This window comes from Pogona vitticeps, chromosome 1, assembly GCF_051106095.1.
Source record: "Pogona vitticeps strain Pit_001003342236 chromosome 1, PviZW2.1, whole genome shotgun sequence".
Taxonomy (NCBI): Eukaryota; Metazoa; Chordata; class Lepidosauria; order Squamata; family Agamidae; genus Pogona; species Pogona vitticeps.
The window spans coordinates 321865948-321893099 of NC_135783.1; the positions used below are offsets into that span (position 1 = coordinate 321865948).

The following is a 27152-nucleotide window of genomic DNA, read 5'->3' on the forward strand; positions in this document are numbered from 1 at the left end:
AGGCTATTGCCTCACTCTGCCTCATGGAAGAGCTGGTCTTGCAAATATTGGATGGTCTGCTTTTCATGAGTTAAGATGTCTTGCAGAAGCACACCGTCACCAATAGCTGCTACCTGGTACTGTATGTTTTCCTTTACTGACAGCAGCAAATTAAAACAGATTGGATAGAAAAGGAAGTACTGTATTGCAAATATCTCATTCACTGACTCTTCTCCTGGAGAAAAGCTTCACATCCTCTCCTACGTCTACCACGACTTCACCATTTCTGGATTCTTATTATCTAACTTTGTGTGCATAATAGAGCTTGAACGCTCAAAAAAGTTATCACAAAAAAAAATTAACAGCAGTGGCCCAGCGAAGCAAGCACTTTGCAGAACCACATTATCAATTCAACGGTGTCTCTCTCCACCCTCCACAAGCTGCAACAAATCCAGCTGGAAAATACCCTTTTTATGACTCCAAAGGTTAGAAACCCCAGAGCAAGCCTTCCCAATTTCCTGTCCATGTGCTCCCCAGTAACCGAAAAATGTAAGCTTCGACACCTGCGAAACAGTTGCTGAGCAGAAAACCAGAAGGCATGAGTCATGCAAGAAAGCAGCGTTGAAATATAGCCACAGAGCAGGAACGATGCTCTTCTAACAAACTTTCAGCAGCACAGCATATCCCAGGGTCGAATTCCATGCAAGAAGCCTCCTGGGGGATATCTTGAGAGATCTATACATCCTCAGGAGGGAAAGCTTAAGCTGGTTCTTTTGACAAGAGTACAGATCTAAGCAGCAGCTGGCTTGGCCCAGCAATGCAGCCACAGCTCAGTCAAAGGAAAGGGAGGGGGCAGGGAGAGGCAGATGTGGGCTCAAGGCATCTGTGCAACCTCTCATCTAGGGAAAGATATTACACCAAGAGGGAGGCCTGCACCTGGTGCTGTCTGGGTTATGACACTACATATGCCTGGGGTGTTGAGGGAGACTTAGGGACACCAGTTTGGTCAAGATGGATGATTGGCTAAGGTGGCCGTCTGTAAGGACAGCAGAGCAGCTGGGAATAATTAGCAAAGAACTGAGCTAAGTAAAGGCTCTTTTCATCCATATTGTGCTGCTTGGGGCACATCGAGAATGAAGGAAGGCGCACAAAGGAACCCTAAGGTAGGTTGCCGATACCTAGGAGGCAGCCTCTCCTCTTCCTTTAATAGATCAACAAGCAAGACCAGGTGCAGGCACCCAATGCAAAGGCATCCTTTCTTCTTCCTCTTTTCTTTAATTTGATGTTTCCTCCCACTCCATGCACCCCAGTGCAGTCTGTGGTTTTCGCAAATTTGACAGTTTTAGAGGGATAGCCTTTCTAATCTGTGGCTCGTTGCAATAAAAAGAACAACCTTGTTTTGGTTGAAATAAATTTCACACATTTAATAAAGCATGCCTCCCCTCACTACATTTTCATGATTTTAAAACAAAGAAAATCACCCCCCCCCAAAAAAGAAAACATTTTAGGGGAAGACAACAGGAAAATAACTAGGGGAGAGACTATATAGCTACTGTATTTGTCTCACTGTCTGCAGTATCCTCACTGTTCCTTTTAATATTGATTGTCAAGTGCATTGCATTAGTGCTAATTAAAGATAGGCATGAATGTCTGTTTTGGCAGTTGGTAACGGTTCGTTCTTCGGATGCACAGGTGTTAATCAGGCACCCCCGCGTCCCTCCCACATCTCCTCCAGTGTGTGCCCACTCAGAAGAGGAGGTGGGGCAAGGAAGCTCGGGACACTGTCTCTAAATGGGCATCCACTGGAAGAGGCAGGGGAGGGAAGCTGGAATGCCAGAAGGGAGAACCTCTGTGCACTCAAAGCACAAACCACTATGAACCACCGAACCAGCAATGTGTGCCCATCTCTAGTGCTAATCATCTGATCTGATATTTTAGTATGAGGCACATTTTGTTCAGGAGGACTTTTGTTTTTAAAGAGCATTTCCAGCTGCATTGCTTTGTTTTGCTTTTGACCTGTATGATAACTGATGCAGCACTAATTCAATTGCTTACCATATCTTGTTAATTTGGTGCTATTTCACTTGCTTTATTTCAAAGTAAGAGATCTGACTTGTTGATGACAAGGGTGAGTAAGAAGGTGGTGAAATTGGCAGAGAACATTTTGGGGGAAGGGGGACATGTGTGACTTGTGGACACTAGAAATGCTCCTTCCTAGAATAACTGTATATTTCTGTGTAAATATAAGAAATATATAAAAATATAAGAAATATAAGCAGTTTCTTGTGATGTGGTACAGAGAAGCCTTCATCAACCTAGGATAAACTTCTGTATCAAATGCCAACAAGTGGTTTAAGATTTATTGACTGTACCTCAATATGCTTTGATTTCCCTGTCACCAACCAATTGTAGCCTCTTGAACAACAAGCTGTATCTGCCTCAGAATTTCTCCTTTTCCTCAGTTGCTCCAGGATTTTTTGGGAAAGTGGAGGGGGGAAATGGGATGGATAAATAAATAAAATGCATGTTGTTCCTGCAAATCAGTTTTTTGTTTTAAACATGACTTGGAGCCCTGTGGCACAGTGGTTAAACTGTAGTACTATAATCAAGGTTCTACTCATGACCTAACTTCGATCCTGACAGGCTCAGGCAGCCTGCCATCCTTCCAATGTCAGTCAATTGAGCACCCAGGTCACCGAGGGGCAATGTGCATAATTAACATTGCAAACTGCTCAAAGAATGCTTTAAGCCCTATTCATTTATTCATGCATACATACATGCATACATACATACATACTGCACCATTAAGTGGCCTTGCCACTACTCCTGGCAGTTTCCAGCAGTAAAATTTCAAACTGGATTGCTGTGCTCTGTTACTTTGAAATGTGTTTTTGGTATTGATTTATCTATCATTTTAATATGATACTTGTTTAATTATTTTAAAAATATTTGTATATATACCATTTTTAGCTTTTGTATATTGTTCTTTTAATGTTGTAAACCAGTGGCTCCCAACTTTTTTGTCACTTTGGGGGAGGATGGGGTCCGTGTGCAGGGAAGGTGGGGCAACTACGTGCTCACGCGCATGCATGAAGGGGTGGGGGGGCTTGCGTAGGCACACCCATGCACATGCGTGAAGGGGCAGGGGTGCTCGCGGGTACTTGTGTGGATGTGCACGGATGAGCAAGGAGGTGGGGCGCTCACAGGGGGTGCACACGCACTCGCACGCATGCATGAAGGAGGAGTGTGTGCGGGGGAGTTGGGATATCTGTCTCCACAGCCCAATCTGACCCAGGCCACGTACCGGCACCGGGCTGTGGACTGGGGGCTGGGAACTTTTAAGGAGAAAGTTCAGCTAAAAATATTTTGAATGAATAAAAAACTTCAAAAGCGAAGTTTTTTTTGTGTATTTCCTTGATATTAGGAGGGAAGGGGCCACCTGGCACACCTCCACAGATAGAGCGTTCAGGTGGCCACCACAGAGAAGGTCATAGACTTCCTGACCTCCCTCAGGGTGGCCACCTGCAGCATCAATGCCTGGGAGGTGCAAGTGGCATGGGAAGTTGATCTGAGGGAGAGGCACGCTGATAGGACTTTATAGGTCAACATTACTGTAGTACCTTGAAATTGGCACAGAAGCAAACCGGCAGTTACGGGGTGGTATATAAGCAGCATACTTTGCTTTGTTTTGCTTTATCATTTCTCCAACCACCCTGTAACCTACAACTATCTTGCAGGACAGACCTTACCATTAGGCAAACTGAAATAATTTATTGTTGTTACTCTTGCTATTATTGTTACAAGGGGATGTGTTTTAGTATACTCTGCCTCAGATGTCAAAATAATTCATCCAGTCTTGGGCCCTGTACATCATCTTGACATGAGGTGAAGGAAGGCCACTGTTTGCTGTGCTACCTCAGACACCGAAACATCTTTAACTGGCCCATTTAAAATGGCTCCATGGATATATAGAAGGATCAATAAATCAACTCCTCCTTTTTACATGTTTCCAGAGAAATGTCCTTGATTCTCCCATTAGAAATGAAACCGAATGATTTGTCAAGTGGAAAAAAATAAAAGCCACATTAAATTATATTTGCTGCCTCAGCCCCACTGAAACCCCTCTCTTCCACCAAAAGATCCTCTATTATTTTTGCTCTTTCTCTGCCCATCCCTCATCCAGCAATGGAAGGCAGGGCAGAAGGCTCCCCCCCCACACACACACACTCCATCCCATTATCTTGACCACAATAATCTGGCACTTCTCAAAAGGAAAAATGGCTACAAAAGCAAAAGCACCTTCACGTGTACAATAAGCCCCTTTCAGAGCAAGAGTGATGCTTCAGTGCATGTTTTGTGCCTGCAAATCTGACCTCAACTGAGGACAAAGCAGGAGACAAGAGGGCTTAATTGCTGAAGAAATGAAAAGGTAAAAAAGCACATCCACAGGCAGGCAAACAGACTCCACCCCACAGCGTGACACAGGCTGAGGCCGCTTGCGGTGGGGTGCGCATTCCACACAATATACAAGCAAGCCAACAAATGCAGTCTCCTCCCCAGAACAGCTTCCTTCACTCCCCCCTTCCCGCGTCTCAAGCCCCCACCTGGAGCCATCATTTACCCACTGTCTGTGACAGGCCAATTATCTGTTGCCAAGACAAGGACAGACGTCAAGAAGGGAGAGAATGACGCCTGTAGGTCAGGAATAAGCAGCAGGAGACAGATGGGCTCCCGGGAAGGGAACTGCTTGTCTTCATCCTACCCGCCACAAAACTGAAGAGAAAATAAACCTTACAGGGACATTCAGGGCAGAGATGACGCTAAAAGGAACTTCTTCCAGAGGCAGCCGTTGCCACCACACCAGTGGGGAGCAGCAAAGCTTGTAAAGCTGTTAACTTTGTTCTATTGTTGTGTCAACTTTATTCTATTAAGTATATCCTGAAACTGTGAGGGAAAGATTCAAGGGGCCTCAGTCCTATCTGTATCACACACTTTTGGACACAATTGTCATGTTAAGTTGCATGTATAAATTGTGTGGAGTGTCTGTAAACTTCTTTCACATACACAACTGGAAAACTGTGTTTAGTCCAAGGCTCTACATTGCAGTATGTGGACCTTGCATGCTCCAAGGGATGTGAAAATGTCATTCGCAAGCCTGTCGCTAGGGATTGCAAGTACTGTAGAGATGGGCACAAACTATCAGTTCAGTGATTTGTTCTGGTTCATTTATCAGCCAAACAGGTGTTCTGCGTTTGCCAGCCCTGCCTCCTACGATGGGCGTCCACTTAAGAGGTAGAGGCCCCAGCAGGCGCTGCCTCTGAATGGGTGCCCACTGGAGGAGGAGGAGGAGGAGCTCGTAAGTGCCTAAACCTGTCTGGCCACTAAACAAACTGGCACAAATCGCCCAAAAAAGCAGTTTGTGTCCATCTCTAGTTACAAGTTACCCTCTTAAATGTTCTTGAAAACCAAAAGTAGCATCTGCAGAGGAGGATTTCAACGTAGGACCATAGCTTGCTGAAATTACTCTTTTAAGATTTAGAACTTCTTTTGGTACTATTTTAATCAGGAAAAAAAATCACTAAACTTTCTCTTCTTCCAGAGTGACGGGGCATTGTTCTTTTGCCATAGGGCCATCTGAGTTTATCTTACATTAAGGGTAATTAAGGCATGCATGGCATATAATGTTTTCTTCCTTTGCGTATACGTACTGCATGTTATCCATAACTGTTGTTTGTACAAAACTATAAAAACTGCATAATAAGAGTCATGTAAAAACACATGTTGGCTAAAAGAACATTTTCCACACTGACATTAGAGTAAGAACTTTATTAGGCCAATCAAAGGGCACAAATATGTATACACGTTCCTGGGTTATCTTCAGCAAGCCAAATACAATGAAAAGGTGGTGTGTTAAGGTGAGACGGAAATATCTTAAAAACCAGCACATATTTTTTGCCTTTTGGTTGGCCAAATAAAGATATTATTAAAGGTATTACTAGGTCATTTTTAATAAAGGAACTATTTCTGGAGGCAAAAATGAAACAGACTGCCATACCTTGGGAACATCATGAGAAGGCAACATTCTTTGGAGAAGACTATAATGCTGGGCAAGGTTGAAGGCAGTAGGAAAATAGGAAGACCAAATGTAAGATGGATTGACTCCATAAAAGAAGCCACAGCTTTGAGTTTGCAAGAGACGAGTAGGGCTGTTGAGGACAGGATATTCTGGAGATCATTCATTCATAAGGTCACCACAACTCAGAGGTGACTTGACTGCATGTAATGATGATGACAACAACAATAAAAGTTCCTTACAGGAAAAGAGGAAAAAAAAATCTCACACTGCATGATTTATCTCTCTACCCATATGTAATGTGGATTACATGAACTACATGGCTATTTTCTCTGCCTCTAAGATCAATTTTAAAAAACTAATTTACACGGAATTGATGGAGCCATTCCCTCTTCCTCAAAAATGTAATCTTTTGCATCAAAATAGGGAATTGGTTGTTCAGTTTTGTTGCAAAAATAAATTACGAGAATACTTTTGACCCTCGTAGAACACTCACTGATTGCTTGAGCCAATGACAGTCTCCATTTAAAGTACAAACTCACTCTAAAACCCTCTCTGCCTCTTTTTCTTTTGCCGGTGGTGGTGGGGAGAGTTGAATGCCACAGCTTCTAGTGGGCAGAAACCAAAGACTTCAGGACTAACAGCCCAATGGATTTCTGAAAGCTTGAGAGAGGTTCTACCAGCCTTCCCACCATCTCAGGTTCTTCCTTCAATCATAGATGCAACAATGGACTGTGGGACTACTATTTTCACAGGGCTTCAGAATGTCTGATGATCTTGCATGTCATTTTGGTTGAGAGCACACAATCAACATCTCTGTCCATCAGGCTGCTGCTGTTCCATGTTTGGCAACTGCCTCCACTTTGATACACTGCAACTAAAAACAACAGCCCCTTTCCAATCATGACTGAAAGAAGCACACCCTGACCAAGCGTGTGCAAGTTTTATATTCTAAATACATTTAATTCATGACCATGAGGGGAAAAAAAAGAGTGCCCCAATGCTAAACAATTTATTTGGGAATCAGCACCATGCTGTCATAGAAACATATAATGTGTTTTTATTATATGTTTAAGAAGCCAGTGTGATTCAGTGATTACAAGACTAGGCTGTTACCTGGGCGATCCTGGTTCTTATCCTGTGAAATTTCCTAGGTGACCCTGGGCCACCTCATAGGGTGAATGTGAAGATTTACTGGTGAAGGTATCTTCAGCTTTTTTGAGGGAGATTAAGAAATAAATGCAAAGAACGTTTTGCACAATCCACAAGGTAGCCCACACATCTATAATTACAAAAGGTTTACTCTAAAATACATAAGATGAAGAACGCTATGGTGAGCCAGTGCTGACTTCATTCAGCCCTGGTATGAACACGCCAGTGCAGGTACTGAATGTCTTGCCAGAAGCTCCTTCACTTGCTATTATCTGGGTGACTTGTGGAAGCTTCCTACATTCAGCCCTACCTGCACCACTTCCTTCGATGGACGCTTTGCAACAGTCATTCCATCAAGCGGAGGCAGAAGGAAAGGGGAGATAGAGATAGGGCCATCCAGCAGCTCTGATGACAGACAAATTCCATCACACTCTTCTTCCATAACTCTTTCTAACCCATTATGCTAAGAATTTCTATTTAGATTTTAAATCTTAAAATCTAAGACTTACACCTGAACTTGCTTTTCTTTTCTCTTCCCTCTTCTTTCCCCTTTCTTTTAGCCTCATACTTCTAGATTATAATGCTGCTGCCACAGATGCACATATAAAGCCAAGCACTGTGATCATTCATGTAAGCTTCTCAGCAACACCTTTTGGCTGAACAGCGTCATAAAATGCTTCATTTAAATAAATAAAACTGACCAAGTAGTATGTACTTCTGAAGTACCTCAAGGGAAGGAGAAATGTGGGAATAATGGGGGATCCTTGCATCTGCAGGCACAGGGCAGAATGAGCTTCCTGCTGTTAAAAGTCTCAAGGACTGTACACTTCCTGGACCAGGCCATGTCTTTGAGGGAAGGATGCTATATTTTGAATGCAGATACCCTGTTTCTCCCTACTTTTAAAAGGAGTTGGCATGGTTATGAACCTATTTCAGAAGTATCCTACAAACTGAAGAAACCTTCCACTTTCCTACTGAAAAAAATCTACTTTAAAATGGATCAGCCATTCAAGAGCCAATGTGGCTTTCAGCTTTGTCTATTTTTTAAGGTTCTCTGCCCCTGCTATATATTTGTTCAAGTCCTGTTTATCTTTTTTCTCTCTTTACTCTGCCATGCCTAAGTAGTTTTCTGTTAATTCCCTGTTTTAATCCCATGCCCTCAAGGCTTAGCACCGCACTAGTGTTTCCGTTGTTGTTTTTAAAATAGTGGCAGAAGTATATTCATTAATGCACAGTGAAGACAGATGCTAGGCCCTCTTCTCAGGGGATTTATTCATCTAACTTGGCCATCCAGATACTGTTGGACTCCATGTCCCATCAGACCCAGACCATTTGGCTAATACTAAAGATGGGAATTGTAGGTTACAACTGGAAAGCTACAGGTTCCTTAGTTCAGATGCAATCCATTTTACAATCCATTGTATCAATGGAAGTCATTCTTTCAGAGTTTGATTCAGACCACCCTCACAGCTTCTACTCATGTTTATAAAGCCATTGGCTCTTCAATAAATAGGAGTATTGGCTTTTATACTTCTAGGAAAACATAAATAATTTGCTGGGTCATTAAAGTTTATCATGGCACAGGATAAAATTTAAGGGGGGAGGACATGGGAGAAGGATCTCTATTGCTGCTCCCAGAGTTTCTAATATACTTATTTATTTATTAGATTTATACCCCGCCCATCTAGGCCAATGGTCTACTCTGGGCGGCATTAGAAAATTTAAAAAGCAATAGAACCCATAAACATGCAAGAATCCAAGATGGAAAAATGTAAATATTAAGATACATAGGAACAAAAATTAGTTGGAATCATAGAATTGGTTCTGAAATCAAGAATCATCTACACCAGGGGTCTCAAACTCAATTTACCTGGGGGCCACTGGAGGCAGAGTCTGGGTGAGGCTGGGCCGCATCAGATTTTCCGTCAAGCAGAGAAAGAGCCCAAGGAAGCTGCCCAGGAGTTTCCTTAGCCTGGCTGGGGCTCCGAAGAGGAGGAGGAAGCTATGACTCCCTCTGGATCCTTATTCACTACCACCACCAGCAATAGCAGGATGAAGAAGCGGAGAAGGGAGGGAGCGCCTGCAGCCACCTAGCTGGGGGGGGGGGAGGGCACTGAGGCAGCCGCTGACCGGGCTGGGGGTGTTAAGAGAGAAACAGAGCCAGAGAGCCGCTTCCCTGGAAGAGAAGGTGGCAGTGGCAGCTGCTGTTGGCGGCTTGGAGGCGCTCTTGAGGATGGGCTGGGAGTGAGCTTTTCTTGGCGGCAGCTCGGGTACTCTGGGGAAAGGGCTGGCAATGCGCCTCGCTCATCAGCTCTCCCCCGACAGCGCCTTTTGCACCCTCCATTGGGAACTGCTGCCAGCCAGCCCACCTGTCTGTCAGCTGGCGGGCTGCAGATCTGAATGGAGGGTGCAAAAGGCGCTGTCTTGGGGGATAGCCGGCGAGCGAGGCGAGGCTTTTTTTTTAACTCTTGACAGCAGATGGCGCATGGGTGCTTCGGAGGCAGGCAAGGCGGGGGCCACAAAATATCATCCGGCGGGCCACAAATGGCCCCCGGGCCGCATGTTTGAGATCCCTGATCTACACATTTACAAAAGAGAGCCCCTTTCCTATCAGGAAGAGTCTGAAGGGGAAAAGATTATTCTTGTTGCTCACATGCCAGATCAACACAGAAGTGAGAACCCAAATCTTCCAGAGTTCTTGCTCACATGGAGAGCCAGAGGTGAGAGGAATCCCTGCTGTTCAGATGCATTACTCCTCAGATGAGCACACCCACAAGGGAGAGACACAGAGCTAGTCCCTCTTCTTTAACCATGCAGATTATCCCAGATTTCACATTGACTGAACAAGGCTGTAGTCTAACCCAGATTTTGGGGAAAGTTGCTTTGCGGATTACAGCTCCCAGAATCCTTCAGCGTGCCAGGCGTCATTCACAAAGGAATTTTTCCAATATCTGGTCCAATCACAAGACAGAGACCTTTGGGTGGAGTGGGCGGCATATAAATTGAATAAATAAATAAATAAATAAATAAATAAATAAATAAATAAATAAATAAATGTTCCAATAACAGCACGTGTAAAGGATAGCTATCCAGTATTTGCTTTATACTCCCCAAGTAAAGCAGAGCTCATTCACCTTCGCTGCTGAAAAAGCTCTTACTGCCAGCATGTTCATAAATTGTAGGGACAAAAGCCTTCGGAAAAGCAAAGGATAAGAAAAAAAAAATCTGCACAGAAACACTACTCTCTCCTACCTCCTCTTATTTCATGAGGCTCAACAGGAGCCTCATGGTGCAATGGTTAAACAACTGTATTGCAGCCAAAACTGTGCTCACAACCTGGGGTTCAATCCCAGGTAGCTGGCTCGAGTCTCACTCAGCTTTCCTGAGTACCCAGCTCGCGGTGTGTGTGTGTGTGTGGGAAATGTGTAGCCTGCATAATTAACTTGTAAACCACCCAGTGAGTGCTTGAAGTGCTATGGGGCAGTATATAAGCAGCACACTTTGCTTTTTGCTTTATTACAATCCAAGACAATCTGGTGAAGTGAACTCTAGTTTTTGCAGACTCACGCTACAAAAGATGGTATAGTACCTTTGTTACTTTGAAGGGTTAGTAGTCTTGCCACTGCCCCAAACTACCCTGTAGCAAACTGTATTCTGTTACTGCACTCAACTATGGGGGCAGCTACTATGGCATATTTCTAAGTGCTACCACTCATGTTTGCATGTTCACCAGATCTAAATGCCACTGCATAAATGCACACAGCATCAGGATTTTTTTTAATCTGTGCATGTGCTCAGGAACAGTAACAGCCAGAAGTACAGCACAGCTGTGGTGCAACAGGTCACTGGAACACCAGCAGCTGCTAGAAGCACATCTGGCACAATCCATCCATCCTCAAGATGCTCCAAAGGGCCAAATTTTCCAACTTGGGTCATCTGCTGGTAGACAAAGGAACAGGCATCTGGCTCATAAGCTAATTTTTTTAGGGTCACTGTAAATAGGATTCATTTAGTTTACTTTACTTTTATTGAATTTATACCCCGCCCCTCTAGACAAAGTCTACTCTGGGCAGCTTAATGACTAAATACAATAAATGTAAGCCATTTTCATATACTTATTGGTGTGTTTCTCCTGCCTTGTTTTTCTCCTTGTAAGTGCTACTTTAGCATCATCTTACTTGATTCCTATTTTATGACATTTGGCTACCTTTTATTGCTGTTGGCTACCTTTCTATCCATGGCTAGTGCAATACATTGGATAATGTAATGGACTACGATTCAGGATTCTTGAATTAGAATACAGTACCTACTTCACCATGGAAACTCACTCAGGGAGGGGTTAGAACTGGAAAACACTTCATAAATAACTTTCTTGTCTTGAAAGCAGTACTACTACTAATAATCATGTGCCATCAATTCTGACTCATGGAAATCATTTTTTAAGGAGATTCCAGGTAGAAAATACTTAGAAGTGGTTCACCATTCCTTCCTTCTGGAGGTATCCCGGGACAGTGCAGCTTGCCCAGCATCACACTGGCTAGCTCTACTCACAGGAGGCACAGTGGGGAATAAAAGTCCCAACTTCCATGGCCAGATAGCTAAACCACTGAGCTCTCCAGCCAGCTGAAAGTCCTACTAGGGTCACTATAAATAACCAACCTGATGGCTTATAAGCCATACACATATGTAGTTTTCTATCTAGTGGAAAGACATGAATGCAGCTTTCCAGAGCTCCAGTTCAGCAATCTATGACATCACACTGGATCAGCACCTAATGCTTTAGCAGTATAAAACTCACAATCTTACAGACCCACCCAGGACTCACAAGTCATACAATAGTAGGGCAACCTTGACCCATAAAACATCCAACGAGGTGCCAGGCATACATTTGGAATGATGCATCATAAGGGCAATAGGCTTCTGATCGCTACCTTACAGGTGTGCTCCTTCAGGTGTCTTGAATGGCTGCTACAGTCCTGCTCCCCCTTTGAGTGTTCCCACTCTAACAAACCTGTGACTGCCGGGAGTACTGCATGAAGCCTGACACAACAATATTCATCATGTAGTACCTGCTCCAGCTATCTGGTGGGCACAGTGGGGACAGTCCTGCCCATGTCATCCTCAGTGCAGGAACCAAGATGGGCATGTTTTGTGAAATGTCAAACAAGTTACTACTTCCTCCCTCCATGTGCGTTGCTTAATTAGAATTCATTATCTCAGAAGGCAGATATACAGAAACTTACTATCCTGGGAAAAAGACAATTTCGGTGAAAAGTGGGCTTCACATAGACACTACCTATCTTTTGGGATCCACCTTAAATCCCCAGTTTCATGGCACAAATAATTGTCCTAGGAACTCATAACTAGAGCAGGGGGGTAACCCCCACAGTCCAAGAGCTGCTATATCACTCTTGAACTGTTTTTGGCCTTTGCAATGGCACTTTACAGTGCTGGCTAGATAGCTCAATAGGTACCGAAGTTGGAGTCTGATTCCCCACTATGCTTCCTGTGAGTAGAGCCAGCCTATGAAGTCTTGGACAAGTTGCACATTCCCAGGGCACCTGGAGACGAAGGAAATGGTAAGCCACTTCTAAGCATTCCCACCTGGAAAACCTTGAAAAGGGTCTCCATAAGTCAGAATTGACTTGAAGGCATAGGGTTATTATTATTATTGCACTTTACACTTGAGGCAGGGATTCAACAACGCAGCAGAAAAATTCCCCACCTCAGGTTTTATTCTTGAGATGGAGGCCATCCCCTGAAGCCAGAAGCCTAGTTACCCTGTTGGTCCGATACACAGTCAAGCTTCTAGCTCTCTGTGTTCTGCTTATATTAAAGCTCAGTCCTGTACTGGTAGCCATTGCTGATGTGAAGATCTTCACCTTCACTCCAAACTGTCATGGAAGCAGGAGGGGGCATGCAGTCAGTTTCTCTAGGTTTCTGTTGCCTTGACCGTGGTTCCTCCAGTGATGGAAAACACCAAAGGTACTATAGCCAAAGCAACAGAAACCTAGAGAATCCCTGCCTCCAATGTAAAGTGCAATAATATAGATAAGAGGCCAAACTGATTATGCAAATGTCTGCTGTTTGATTTTTCCCCCTTAAAGACAAAACAAAAACAACCAGAAAAGGAAGTGCTTCAATCACTTTGGAGAAGAACTGTCTGAAGAACAAACATCTGGAGACTAAATTGATGGCCTTGTAGTCCCCTTCCAACTTCACTTTCTATGATTCCATGAAATCACCTGAAGAGCTTAGAAATTTACATAGTTGACATAGAACCATGGATTACTTGAGTTGAAATGAGCCTATGAGGCCATCCAGTCCAACCCCCTTCTCAATGCAGTGCGTTGAAATACCTTCCTAGCTTGCAGCCACACCTTCTGGTAAAAGTCAGGAGGCATTTCATCCGAAATCCAGTTTCTCAAGAGCAAGAACCGCATCCAGTCGTACTCTGCGCTCTATCCTCCATTCGTGAACCCACGCGCGGCAATGGAAGCGCAACTCTCTCCTCCTCCCCCCCCCGCCCCCCCCCGCGCCGGCCCCGCCTCGACTCACCTCCACCAATTTATAGTTCCTCTCCTTCGGGCTGGGGCTCCGCGGCTTCTTCAAGGGCAGTCCTTTCGCCGCCGTCATAAAAGCGGTCAGCAACACAAAGCTCAGGATAAGCACCACTTTCCCGCGGATCTTAGACATCGCTTCCCTCCGCTTCGGCGTGGCCCTTTCGCTCCCTTCGAGGCACGCACCGAGGCAGCCCGGCGAGCCAAGGCGCCCCCGCGTCCCACCTCGGCGTCAAGGCTCGGCCAAAGGGCCCGCGCAGGCACCCTCCCTCCCTCCCTCCCCGTCAGGGAAGCGGGGAACGCTCCCGTGCAAAACCGCAGCCCGCTGTCCCACCTCCCGGCCGTGCCAAGGCTGGGCGCCTTTCGAAAAGCCCGGCGCCGAGTCCCCGAGTGAAGCAACGAGGAGGGGGAGGGATGGCTTCCTCTCTCCCGCCCCCCTCGGGCCCCCCTCCGCGCGGGGCCTCCCCTTTGCCCCGGCTCGCGTTTCCACGGTCCCTCTGATCTCTCTCTCTCTCGCCGCCGTGTGCTGATCCCGTTCAGATTCTCCAGCCCTGGCTGGCGGCCGGGCGGGCGGCTGATGCTGATGGCTGATGGAGCCCTTGGGGGCAGACCCAGAGACCGAGCAAGGAGGGGGGCCGGTCGCAGCTGCTGTGGCCAAGAGCCGGTCGGAGAGCCACAAGATTCCTCTCCCCTCCTCTCACTGTCCCCTCTTCGGTAATCCCTTTGGCAACGGGATTTCTCCTCCTTCCGTCCTCCTCGCCTCCGCCTCCTCCGCCCTCCTCCTCCTCCCGCCCGCCCGCCTCGGCACGTGAATCACTTGCCCCGGGGAGGCCCTCGACGGAAGGACTCCGGCCCGCGAGGCGCTTGGATCCTCTCGGCGGCTCCGGTTCCACCGGCAGGCGGAGAAAAGCTCCTCGTCCAACCGCCCCTCCGCCAGGCTGCCTTCTCCATCGCCTCAGCCCGGGACCGGAGGTCGCTTTTTGGGACAACAGGCCAACATTTCCCGCCTCGCTCACCTTCCCGACCCCGCCGCACTTTCGTTCTCCTTTCAAAGGCGTCCCGCCGCTCGGACTCGGCCGGTCCCTTCTTTGCCCGCCGGACTCGGTCCCAGGTTACCTCGGCGGCGGCGGCGGCGGCGGCGAGGCTTTCCCGACGGCTCCAGTTCGCAAGGCGCCCGTTTGGGTCGGCGTGTTTCGGGGCGCGCTCGCCATGCGTCTCAGTCAGTGAGGGCGATTCCCCCCCCTTTCCTTCCACCGCCCTCGAAGGCGACCCCCTTCTCTCTGTTCGGGAAAGCCTTTAGCTCCCCCCCTCCCCAAAGCTCGGGCTTTGGCGCCCAAAAGGTGTGCGGCTCCCTCCCTCGCGCGCGGGGGGGGGGGGCTCCGCACCTGGCCCGGGCTGGGCCGGGCTCTTCCCAAATGCCCGAGTCCTGCTCCTTTCAAGGCCGCCGCCGCCGTCGCTGCTGCGGCGGCTCTTCCCGTCCTCCTCGCGTCGCTTGGTGCCAAGTGCCTCCAAGTCCTACCGCTCGACTCGCTTTCATCCTCGCCGCCTCGCCCTCCCTGCCGCCGCCGCCGCCGGCCTCTCCCCTTTCCCCTCCTCTCGGCGGCTCGGCTCTGGCGGATTTTGGTGGGTTTCCCCTCTTGGATGTTTGCAAAGCGGGATCAAGCCGCCGCCGCCGGCCTCGCCCGCTCTCTCTGGCAGCCGGACTGCCTTCGCGGCTCTTGTCCTCCCTCCGGCGGATCTTCTTCGACCCCCGACGCGGGAGGATGCCTCCCGGAAGGCCGAGGGAATGAATGAGCGAAGGACGACGGCAGGAGTGGATGGCTGTTCGGAGCAAAACCCCACGTGCGTTTCTCCCCCCCTCTTTTCAATGCAATCAGTGACTTAAACGGCCAGCTCCATCGGGGGCTCGGAACTGAGGCAGGGCCAAGCACCCGAAGCCGGGGTCATCTCCATTCCTATGTGGCACATCCAAGAGCTTGCGAAGTTGCTACTTAAACTGAATTCAAGGGTGGGCATCGACTGCTCTTGAAATGTACGAAATACGCATGAATGGCTATTTCTCAACGACACCGCCGTTAAGGAAGAGGCGGAGGCGGAGAACGACCCAGTTTGCTTGGATTCACTCACAGCGCCGGAGAAGATCTTTTGGAAGCGAGACATCTGACCTCCCTCCCGGATTTTTCCATGCTAAATTTGGGTAGAATAAGGAGCAAACATCAGGCGTTGCAAGTGAGGGAAATATTGTTTTTAGGCAGCCAGCATTGAACTACAATATTCGTTTCCGTTTGTATTCTCCTCCTCCCTCGGGGCACTACAGCTAGCAAAATTAGTTTTCCCATCTAGGCATTCACCAGAGCGAAACCTATTTGAGCCCAACTGACTGTGTCATACCGAAATCCTTGAGTGAGGCTTATGGAACAGCCATTAAAATTTAAAAACTGTTAACACATCATACTGAGTGAAATTCATCAACAGTGTTTAGCCTTTTCTCTGTGTTCAGTGTTGAGGACAGCCTTTGTCAACACCCCACCCGCCTTGTGCTTTGGACTTCCACTCACCCCCCCCCAGTGCCCAAGAAGCAAAGAAATGCAAGAAAAGTTAGAAAACTGATAATGATGAAAAGGTGTATGTAACAGGCAGCCCTGACCTCACCTGTCTGTCACAGCTGGGCAGTGAATCATCAGCCAATGGGGTGACGGAGGGAGGGGCTGAAGAGGGAGGTAAAAGGTAAAGGTAAAGGTTCCCCTTGACAATTTTTGTCCAGTCGTGTTCGACTCTAGGGGGCGGTGCTCATCCCCGTTTCCAAGCCGTAGAGCCAGCGTTTGTCCGAAGACAATCTTCCGTGGTCACATGGCCAGTGCGACTTAGATATGGAACGCTGTTACCTTCCCACCAAGGTGGTCCCTATTTATCTACTTGCATTTGCATGCTTTCGAACCGCTAGGTTGGCGGGAGCTGGGACAAGCGATGGGAGCTCACTCCGTCCCGTGGATTCGATCTTATGACTGCTTGGTCTTCTGACCCTGCAGCACAGGCTTCTGCGGTTTAGTCCGCAGCGCCACCACGTCCCTTACGAAGAGGGAGGAGCTGGAGGAAAAAGGGGTGTGAAGAGTGTGGGAGATCAGATCTAGAGGTGAGAGAGAAAGAGCTTGTTTAGAGGCCTGTGTGCCTAAGTCGTCAGTGAGGGAAAGTCTGTGATTGATTAAATAAGAAACAGTGATTGACATCGTGATTAGCTACTTGTGATTTACATATTTTATGTTGTTATTTCAGTAAACCTGTTTTGTTTTGAAGGAAACCTTTGTCCTTCTTAAATAGTCATTATAATTGGTGGCAGCAAGTGTGAAATGGTGTGGTGGGCATTCTGAGAGACCTGAGTTGGTGGTGTCATCAGAGTGGCCTGCCACGCCACAGTGTAGAACAAGAATCTTCAGGTTTAGACTACAGTTGCCATAGTCCCGTATCATTTTGGCCATGATGGCAACTGGAGGCAAAAACATCTGCAGAAGTTGCCCACTGCAGAATCAGTAGCCTGAGGTGGAAAACTGTGAGCCTCCCTATGTTTTGGGTCCACAGTGCCCATTAATTCCTCACCAGGGACTTGCTGGCTGGGACGAATGGGAATTTGTAGGCCAAAAAACATGTGGAGGGCCAATGCTTTCCACCATTGACATAACCATTTGGCTGGGAAAAAGACTCAATACAATTGCCCCTTCTATGCAGTCCTTGCACAAGCAGAGACAGAAACCATTCTGCAGGCAGGCTTTCCCTTAGTGACTGGCTGTCTATTTTTGTTTTTTTTTAAATGTGCTTAATTTTTTAAATAGTGTAATAATGGATTGTTCTTAGCTTTTATACTTTCCCTTTTTTAACACTGTAAACCATCTTGGATTCTTTTTAGGAGAAAAGTAGGGTAGAACTATTTTAAATAAATAAAACTGGAAGAAGCCATATTACAAGCAATCACCAAATACCTGATTAGGGATTAAATGCTGACGGTCATGCCCAGTCAGGTACAGTGGACCCTCAATTTACAGAATTAATCCGTATTGGAACGGTGGCTGCAGGTCGAAAAGTCTGTAGGTCGAAACTCCATTGACCTACAATGCATTGAAAACCGATTAATCCGTAACTGGCTGTTTTTGTTCCATCTTGGTTTCCCCCCCGCTCTGTAGGTCGATTCTCCAGCTGCAAGTCGAACCTAAATTTTGTGGCCAGAGAAATCTGTAACTTGAAAAGTCTGTAAGTGCAGCCGTCTGTAAGTCGAGGGTCCACTGTATTTCATTCTTCCTTGCAACAGCTTGAATGCTATCCTTGTTTCACTAGTGAACTGGGTTTTGAGGTAGCCCAGAATTTTGCTGCTTACATGACAAGAATGTCAATGTATTTTGCTCTACATATCTAAATTATTGATACTCCTTGGGAGGGGACTATAACCAAAACACAAAAATGATTTTTTAATTAAAGTCACATGGGGCCCTGATTTTGTTCTTAAAAAACTGCTGCTGTTTTAGTTACCTCAAGAGGAAAAATCAGATTAAGGATGCAACTAGATGGAGGAATTTGGAGCAACCCAGGTCATGTTTAAAAGGCTTTTATCTTGGTCCAATCTATTTTATCTTGCACCTGAGCGAAGGATCCAGACAAAAGTGGTCCAATTTCTCCTCCTTTTGATTACTGATGCCCCTGCCCCTTTCCCTGCCTTTTGTCATGGCCATCACTCCATGGACTGCAATGACTTCCTTTTTGTGTGTTTAATTTAGTAAATGGCATAGCGCTACAGCACTATGTCAGCTTCTTGCTGTTTAATGTGCAGAGTTCTGATTGAAGAAAAAAAACACACGCTCTTCTACAAAAAGACACGTGTATTAATAAATATATACAAATGTACAAAGTAGCAGACCTTCGGCATGGTAGGCAAAAATATAGGCAAAGTAGCATAGAGGATAGAAGCATATAGGAAAGGAGGAGATACATTAATGTCCACAATTTTCCCTTATATACAATTAAACTGATCCTTCTGTCCAATCACTTGAAGTGTTGCATCATCTTCCTCCACATGGGTGTTGCATCATCCCCAGATATTGCATCTTCTTCTTCTTAGTCACTGTGACTCAGCAGTTACACAGATGTTCATTATGGCAGTTCATTAATGTTACATTCTGGATCTGTTCAGGTCTATAAAATTCACAATACTTCGACACCCCTCCTAATTTTATACCTGAACAGAACATAATCTCATTTCTTTAATTATTTCACTATGCTTTTGAGCATTCAAAAGTTTAGTTAAAATATCTGCTACACTTTCCTCTGTCTTGCAGTATTCCAATTCAATTAATTTCTCTAACATTATCACAAAACCAGACATTTTGTAACTTTCTTTTGAACACCCATTTGCTACCTATTACTTTATGTTCTGCAGGCAACTTGGTTTCAGTAAACACTTTATGTTCTTCCATGGACCTCATTTCTTCTTCCATGGCATCTTGCCACTTTCTTCTTTCAAAATCCGGAAGTGCCATCACTTCCTCATAATTTCTAGGTTCCTGGTACACATGGCAAATTCTAACTTCTCCCACTCCAAACCTTTTGGGTGGAACTCCCTTGTTTGCCCTTTCTTGCTGGTAGCTGTAATCTTTAATATTTGTAACCAGATGAATAATTTGTATTTAGAATAATAACCTGTCAAATTAGTAAAACAGCTATATCAGAACTGATTTTAGTTTAATAGGTTATTCATTTGGAGTACTGAAATAGTTTTATTTAACTAAAACAATAACATTATATAGCTTACATATTCTTGTATCTGCTTAAACATCAATATTTATGAACTCAAGTGTTTAAACAAAATATTTTAAGAAAAACAAAAAAACCCTTCTAGCTATGAACAGTATACAAAGATTCCAAGGTTTGTAAGCTGCTCAGGTTTCACTTTCATTTTTACTGCTTGCCCCCTCTCCCTCACACTTAGAGCCTGGTACAGATGTATTTCACTCCAAACAAATTTCAAACCTAGCATTTAAGGTAATGTGTTCATTGTTTGTACATAGATTTGCAGAACAACAATGGAATTAAGGTCTTTTCCTGAACTTTGTTTATTTTATACCATTTTTCACGTGAAAAAGTGTATGTTATCTCGACTTGAATAACTTGAGTTAGTTTACCAAAAACATACCATATTTTTCTGTGTATAAGACTATACTTTTGTCAAAAATCTTTAGACTAAAAATTGAGGGTCGTCTTATACACGGAAGTAAGCTGAGGAGAGACCAAAAACAAGTTTAGGGGAAAGCAGGGATCAAAGGGATCCTGCAGGGCTTTGATCGCTGCTGTCCCCTCCACTTGCTAAGCCACACTTAGATTTCTGAATTTTGGGTTAGAAAAGTGGGGGATGTCTTATACATGGCGGCATCTTATACACAGAAAAAATACGGTAAATATTGCATGAATATAGTCTCATGCTACATAGCTAAATTCTACTTCATGCTGAATAACCTTTGAACTATAATATCTTATATACAAAACTATCTTTAGGCAGATTTTTCCTCCAAAAGCATTTTATTAAAATAAGTTTGATTAAAATTTTAAAAATCCAATTTAAATGTTAAAAAATGAATTTTTCAATTAAAAAAACATAATCAATTTTAATCCACCCTGGCAGCCAAACAGACTGAAGAATCAGATAATCATGAGTGTTCCCAATTGCACCATATAAGCTAGAGGCCTAGCACTGTGCTAGAAAGGAACAGAACAACATGCAAAAGGGACATGATGGGTTGCTCTTAGTTAAAACACATGTGGTTGGTGGAAAATAGGGTGAACCACAGCAAATGCAAATCAGATAGCAAGCTATATGCTCATCCGATCACCTCAAAGCAAGTTCCAAACCCAGTGATACAGTGTAGCAGGACCCTACACAGCTGATTTCTGCTTTTATTATTGTTGTTGTTGTTATTATTATTATTATTATTAGTAGTAGTAATCATAGTAATAGTACCGTTTCCCTGAAAATAAGACCTAACCTGAATATAAGCCCTATTATGACTTTTTAGGATGTTCGTAATGTAAGCCCTACCCCCAAAATAAGCCCTAGTTAAGTGAAACCCCGCCCTCCACCATTGTGCAGCATCCAGAAGAAGATGACATGACTTTATTTGAATACTGTAAATTTAGATTGTTGTACATGAAAAAAGCATCCCCTGAAAATAACCTCTAATGTGTTTTTTGGAGCAGAAATTAATATAAGACCCTGTTTTATTTTTGGGGAAACATGGTAGTAGTAGTAGTAGTAATCGTCGTCGTCATCGTTGTTGTTGCCGCCGCCGCCGCCACCGCAGCAGCAGCAGTAATATTTCATTCTGCTTGGGCATCTGGCTTATGGAGGTCAGCATAACAATCTCAAGTATTTGAATATATACAACTACAAAACTGAATCTGACAGCCTAACTCTACTTCACTAGGATATACATTGCAAGTACACAACCTGGAGCCTATAAAGGCCTTAAACCTTGTCCTCCCACCTATGGATGCATGGCCAATTTCATACCAGCCACTCTTCCACTTCTGCTACTAGCAGTGAGGAAAAACAGTCCATATTAAGATTGCTGCTTGAGAATAGGTTTTCTTTCCCTGAAAGATCCTTATATAGAGATCTTTTTTTCCATAGTGGACAAAAGGGTGGAGAGAAGCCACTGTGTTCAAATGAACATAGAGGATTTTATTTTGCTGAGAAACTGAAGGCAGAAGCCAACATCATATTTGCTTTTAGCCCCTTGTGTGTGTATGTCCATACATGTTGCCCCTGACCGCCAAGTCAGCATCACAGGTGGTCCTCAGAGTAAAAATAAATAAATAAATCACACACCCCAACCAAACTGTAGAACAAAGATCTCATTGTAATGGAGCAGAATGGCCCATGGCAAGCAGATGATTTACAATAATTAAACCACAAGGCTGATGGAAGATATCACATTCTCAAATGTTTATTCTGGTTAACTATCCTAATTAGAGAACATACCTAACCTTCCTAGAATCTTACAAAATTTAAAATAGAGGTTAGAAATGGGGAGTAAGAGATTGAAGGGCAGGACTAAGCAATAGAACTATGATGAGAGAAACTATCACTCAGTGAAAGAACTAGGCATGTTTAGCCTTGAGAAAAGATGACTGAGGGGAGATAGCATTTTTCAAATACTTGAAAAGTAGTCATACAGAGGAGGGGCAGGATCTGTTCTCAATAATCCCAGAGTGCAGGACACATAATGGGCTCAATCTACACAGGAAGCCAGATTTAAGCTGAATTTCAGGGGGGGGGGAAACGCTTTTACTGTTACAGCAGTATGACAATGGAACCAATTACCTCAGGAAATGGTGAGCGCTCCAATTGCTGGAGGCATTCAAGAGAAAATAGGACAACCATATATCAGATCTGCTTTGACATGAATTCCTGCATTGAGCACGGGGTTGGACTCAATAGCCTTATTGGCCCCTACCGACTCAATTATTCTATAATTCTAAATTGCGTCTTCTGTACTCAGAAATTATGACCAAGAACTTCTGGAGGAACTTGACCCTTCTTCAGTGTTAGCAAATCCTATTCATGATTAAAGAGTTACGTTCCTGAGGGACTCTTGCACAATACATGCATACATTATTTGAATCACATATATGATGAGTTGGACCTAAAGGTGTTTTATGAAAGCAGGTAGTTATTTCTACTTCTACAAGACAAGTCCCTGACCTTTATTTTTTTATCATTGTATTCCATGTACAGGTAAAAGTGCAACAATTAGCTGTCGTTTACACAGGGAGGGAAGGGCAAATTGGCCTTACGGACCATTAACTGCCTTAATTACAGAGTACAGTTCCATTACAAACTGTTCCAAAACAGACTTCCAATATGCTCAAGCAATTTGTGAGTCCTCTCTTCCCTCACATGTGGCAAATAGGAGGAGCTGTGTAAATAAATAAGAGCTCATATTAATATTGGTTTAAAATCAGAATTTTGGCACTTTAGTCCTGTTTCAAATTAGGCAGCTTTAATCTTCTTACTGATGTTCTGCAGCAGTCAAATCCATCTTCATCAACCTCCTCCTCCTGGAATTGCTTATGCATTATACTACAAGGAAAAAAAATTGGCTAGATCAGGATGAACCTCCATATGGTGCTGGACTGTACCTCCCATGCCCGATTACTGACCATGCTAGTTGGAGCTGCCAGTAATTGAAGTCCAACAACCTCTAGAGCAAGGGTTCCCAAATGAGGGTACGCCAGGTGTTCTACTGCAGCTCCCAGGGGTCTCAGCCAGCACAGCTGGTAGTGAAGACTTCTGGGAATTGCAGCCCAAGAACAAGGTTGGGAATTGCTGCTGTAGAAGACGCTGGACAATACTTTACCATCCATACCATGAGATATGCGAGTCTGTCACAGGATAGAATTATATCAAGGATAACGTTGTTGTTTAGTCATTTAGTCGTGTCTGACTTTTTGTGACCCCATGGACCAGGGTACGTCAGGCCCTTCCGTCTTCCACTGCCTCCCGGACTTGGGTCAAATTCATGTTGGTAGCTTCGATGACACTGTCCAACCATCTCATCCTCTGTTGTCCCCTTCTACTCTTGCCTTCATACTTTCCCAGCATCAGGGTCTTTTCCAGGGAGTCGTCTCTTCTCATGAGATGGCCAAAGTATTGGAGCCACAGCTTCAGGATCTGTCCTTCCATTGAGCACTCAGGGTTGATTTCCTTCAGAATTGATAGGTTTGTTCTCTTTGCAGTCCAGGGGACTCTCAAGAGTCTCCTCCAGCACCACAATTCAAAAGTATCAATTCTTTGGCGGTCAGCCTTCTTTATGGTCCAGCTCTCAATTCTGTACATTGCTGCTGGAAAAACCATAGCTTTGACTATGCGGACATTTGTCGGCAAGATGATGTCTCTGCTTTTTAAGATGCTGTCTAGATTTGTGACGGCTTTCCTCCCAAGAAGCAGGCATCTTTTGATTTTGCCTTTTGCATGACGTTGTCTGCATATAAGTTAAATAAACAGGGGAACGATATACAGTCTTGTACTCCTTTCCCAATTTTGAACCAATCAGTTGTTCCATATCCAGTTCTAACTGTTGCTTCCTGTCCCACAAATGGATTTCTCAGGAGATCGATAAGGTGGTCAGGCACTCCCATTTCTTTAAGAACTTGCCATAATTTGCTGTGGTCCACACAGTAAAAAACCTTTTGCCTAGTCAATGAAGCAGAAGTAGATGTTTTTCTCGAACTCTCTGGCTTTCTCCATAATCCAGCGCATGTTAGCAATTTGGTCTCTAGTTCCTCTGCCCCTTCAAAATCCAGCTTGTACTTCTGGGAGTTCTCGGTTCACATACTGCTGAAGCCTATCTTGTAGGATTTCGAGAATAACCTTGCTGGCGTGTGAAATGACTGCAATTGTACGGTAATTGGAGCATTCTTGGGCACTGCCCTTCTTTGGGATTGGGATATAGACTGATAGCACCTTAACAGAGTCATCTTTTAAGATTTTAAATAATTCAACTGGAATGCCATCACCTCCACTGCCCTTGTTGTTAGCCATGCTTTCTAAGGTCCATGTCACTTCATTCTCCAGGATGTCTGGCTCAAGTCAGCAACCACACTATGTGGGTTGTCCAGGACATCCAGATCTTTCTGGTATAATTCCTCTGTGTATTCTTGCCACCTCTTCTTGATTGATGTCTTCTGCTTCCGTGAGGTCCCTACCATTTTTGTCCTTTATTATGTTCATTTTTGCACAAATTTCTTGAACAGATCTATCTTTTTTCCCCTTTCTATTTTCCCCCCTCTATTTCTTTGCACTATTCATTTAAGAAGGCCCTCTTGTCTCTCCTTGCTATACTTTGGAAGTCTGCATTCCATTTTCTGTAACTTTCCCTATCTCCCTTGCATTTTGTTTCCCTTCTCTTCTCTACTATTTGTAAGGCCTCGTTGGGACAGCCACTTTGCTTTCTTACATTTCCTTTTCTTTGGGATGTTTTTTTTTGCTGCCTCCTGTACAGTGTTATGAGCCTCCATCCATAGTTCTTTAACATAGCTGAGCCTTTCACTCTTAGGTGTCACTTTACTCCAGGTCAACTTCTCACATTCAATGAAAATCTGCTATAGAGTATTTTCAAGCAGATCAGCTTTATAGAAATACTCATGCAAGCTTTTTGTGAAGTCTTTATTAAGCACAACATAACTATATTTTGTCAAGCAGTTTCTCACAGCTTAACATGCATTGTTACTTCTTTCTAAGCCAATGTAGGATCTGATACTCTTCTTCTTCCCTACCCACATGGTACTCAACTTTGTTATTTACTCAATATGTAAAAAAGTCAGATTTTGGAAGAAAACATTCTGGGGAAGTAATTTAAAAATTCATTTCAAACGTTAATGTTTATTACAAAATCTAATATATATATGTACATTATTACCAGAGAGGCATAGAAGCACAGTGCAATTTAAGACTTAGAAGTTGCAACTTGGAGAGCTACCCTACCCAGGGGTATAAAAATATGGGCCACCATTAGCTTTGGGGCCAACAAGCCTTAAGCCTCAGGCTCCATTAGTTGACTTTCCATCTAGATTTCCCCTCCTTTACTGTTGCACATGAACACAGGAGACAGTTTTAATTACGGCTTACAAAATACTGACCAAAGAAGGTACACTTGGCAAATGAACAATAGAGAGAGTTTTACCCACTTTAGTGCCTTTGTTTATGGACAGTGTTTTGGTACCCACCTAATAATGTTTGGCATTTCCCAGCTTCATATACCTATGCCACCACATACCTGGACAACTTGTCAGCTGTAACAGATAAGCTACCTATTTAAATAACATTTTCTATCAACTCATTAGTCTTATACCAGCTTCCAAAAACCAAAAAGCTCATGTCAAGCACAACATATAGAAGAAAAAATGGTTCTAAACCTCACCTTTTTCAGTTCATTTCACAAAGAAATGGAGTTTGAAGCAACACATCTAAAATCATCATACCATCAAATGAGAGTCAGATTTCACGAAATGCTATCATAAACTCCAAAAATAGGCATTTAAAATGTAATTAAGAAACAAAGCAATTTCACACATTCATTTTGAGTTGGTGTAACCAGCCCAAGATAATTTGCCTAGTTTGAGTTACATGGTGACCATTACTGTGAATATTTACTACATTGTGGGAAAACTGCAAACTTACTGAGGTTATCTATGCCAAGATAACACAATTGTGTAATATTTTATTTGCAAACAAGCAGAGGTGGTAGTATGTGCACGATAAAACTCTTCATGTGCAACTACAAAGGAAGACTTGGTGAAAAATAGCTATCATCTTTTATTACTTAATGCTTGACTAACCTATCAAGTATGTGGAGAGACCTCAAATCAGCATTGAATATTAAGCAGCACAGGGCATCTGAAAATAAACTAAGCTTACAGGTTTTAAATTAAGTCATTTAAGGCCTTTTATGATGTAGTCTCATACATTTCAAGCAGTAACATAGCAATAAACCTGGTTAAAGAAACAATACTGCTCCCCACACCATTTTATGGTTCCATCAGGCAAATCTTCACTTAACATTTTGTATTATGGCATATACACCATATAAAATACATGCTACATTAAATGTAAAATGTGTGCATGCATCTTTTAGCATGTATGTCTAAAATACATGTGAACCTATACATATTTACCAGAGCCTGACCCAACTGTCACTGAAATCATTTTGCTTAGCACAATATGTCCCACTAGAATACACCTATTGAATCTGTGGGGATTTGGTAAGTCAACTTCTCTGTAAGTTTGATTGATTCAAATAGGCCTATTCTAGTTGCAACTTGTGATGCTAAAGTCACAACTGAGGTATGCCCCTTTGAATCAATGGAGCTTAATGGACGAGTTGATCACTAAATCCCTAATGATTGAATGAGTCTAGTGTAATTTACTACACTAAGCAACAGGATTTTGGCCTGTGTATATTTTGAAAGGGCAAGTACTAATGTTCTTTCATTTTATTAAACACATGCACACAGTATGCTGCATATGCTCTGGAATCCATACCAAGATGTAAAGAATCAAGCTGATGGGGGAGGGGGCATATACCACATACTACATTGACCTGAACTGTCTTTTATGCAAGAATACAATGGGGAAAATAAAGTTCTCTATTAGAAATGGGATATTCATAGACAAATATGGACCCAGGTGGACAGGTGGCTTCCTGAACCCACCTGTTCACTTATGGGTCATCAAACCGAAGGTGTGGATGGCATCCTGCATCTTGGATGTAGCCTTGCTAGTGCTTCTCTGCCTCCCTGTGCTTCTGGCCACTCTAGCCAGGGGGCAGGATGACAAGTTTCCTCGCTCAGCT

The 27152-nt window shown here is 44.1% G+C and overlaps 1 protein-coding gene and 1 long non-coding RNA gene across 3 annotated transcripts in view; both read right to left on the reverse strand.

The window, feature by feature from the left end:
* Positions 1–14023, reverse strand: part of ISM2 (isthmin 2) — a 40279-nt gene extending 26256 nt beyond the window's left edge. For both annotated transcript variants that reach the window (XM_072986487.2, XM_072986488.2), the window contains exon 1: positions 13763–14023. In XM_072986487.2, the coding sequence (XP_072842588.2) occupies positions 13763–13900 (138 nt within the window). In that variant the 5' untranslated portion in view covers positions 13901–14023. The remainder of the gene's footprint in view (positions 1–13762) is intronic.
* Positions 14024–26239: 12216 nt separating this feature from the next.
* On the reverse strand, positions 26240–26546 carry LOC144589148 (uncharacterized). Its single transcript, XR_013545061.1, has 2 exons — positions 26462–26546; positions 26240–26428 (listed from the first exon to the last, which is right to left on the reverse strand). It is a non-coding gene; the product is annotated as an uncharacterized LOC144589148 (long non-coding RNA).
* Between the last annotated feature and the right edge of the window lie 606 nt (positions 26547–27152).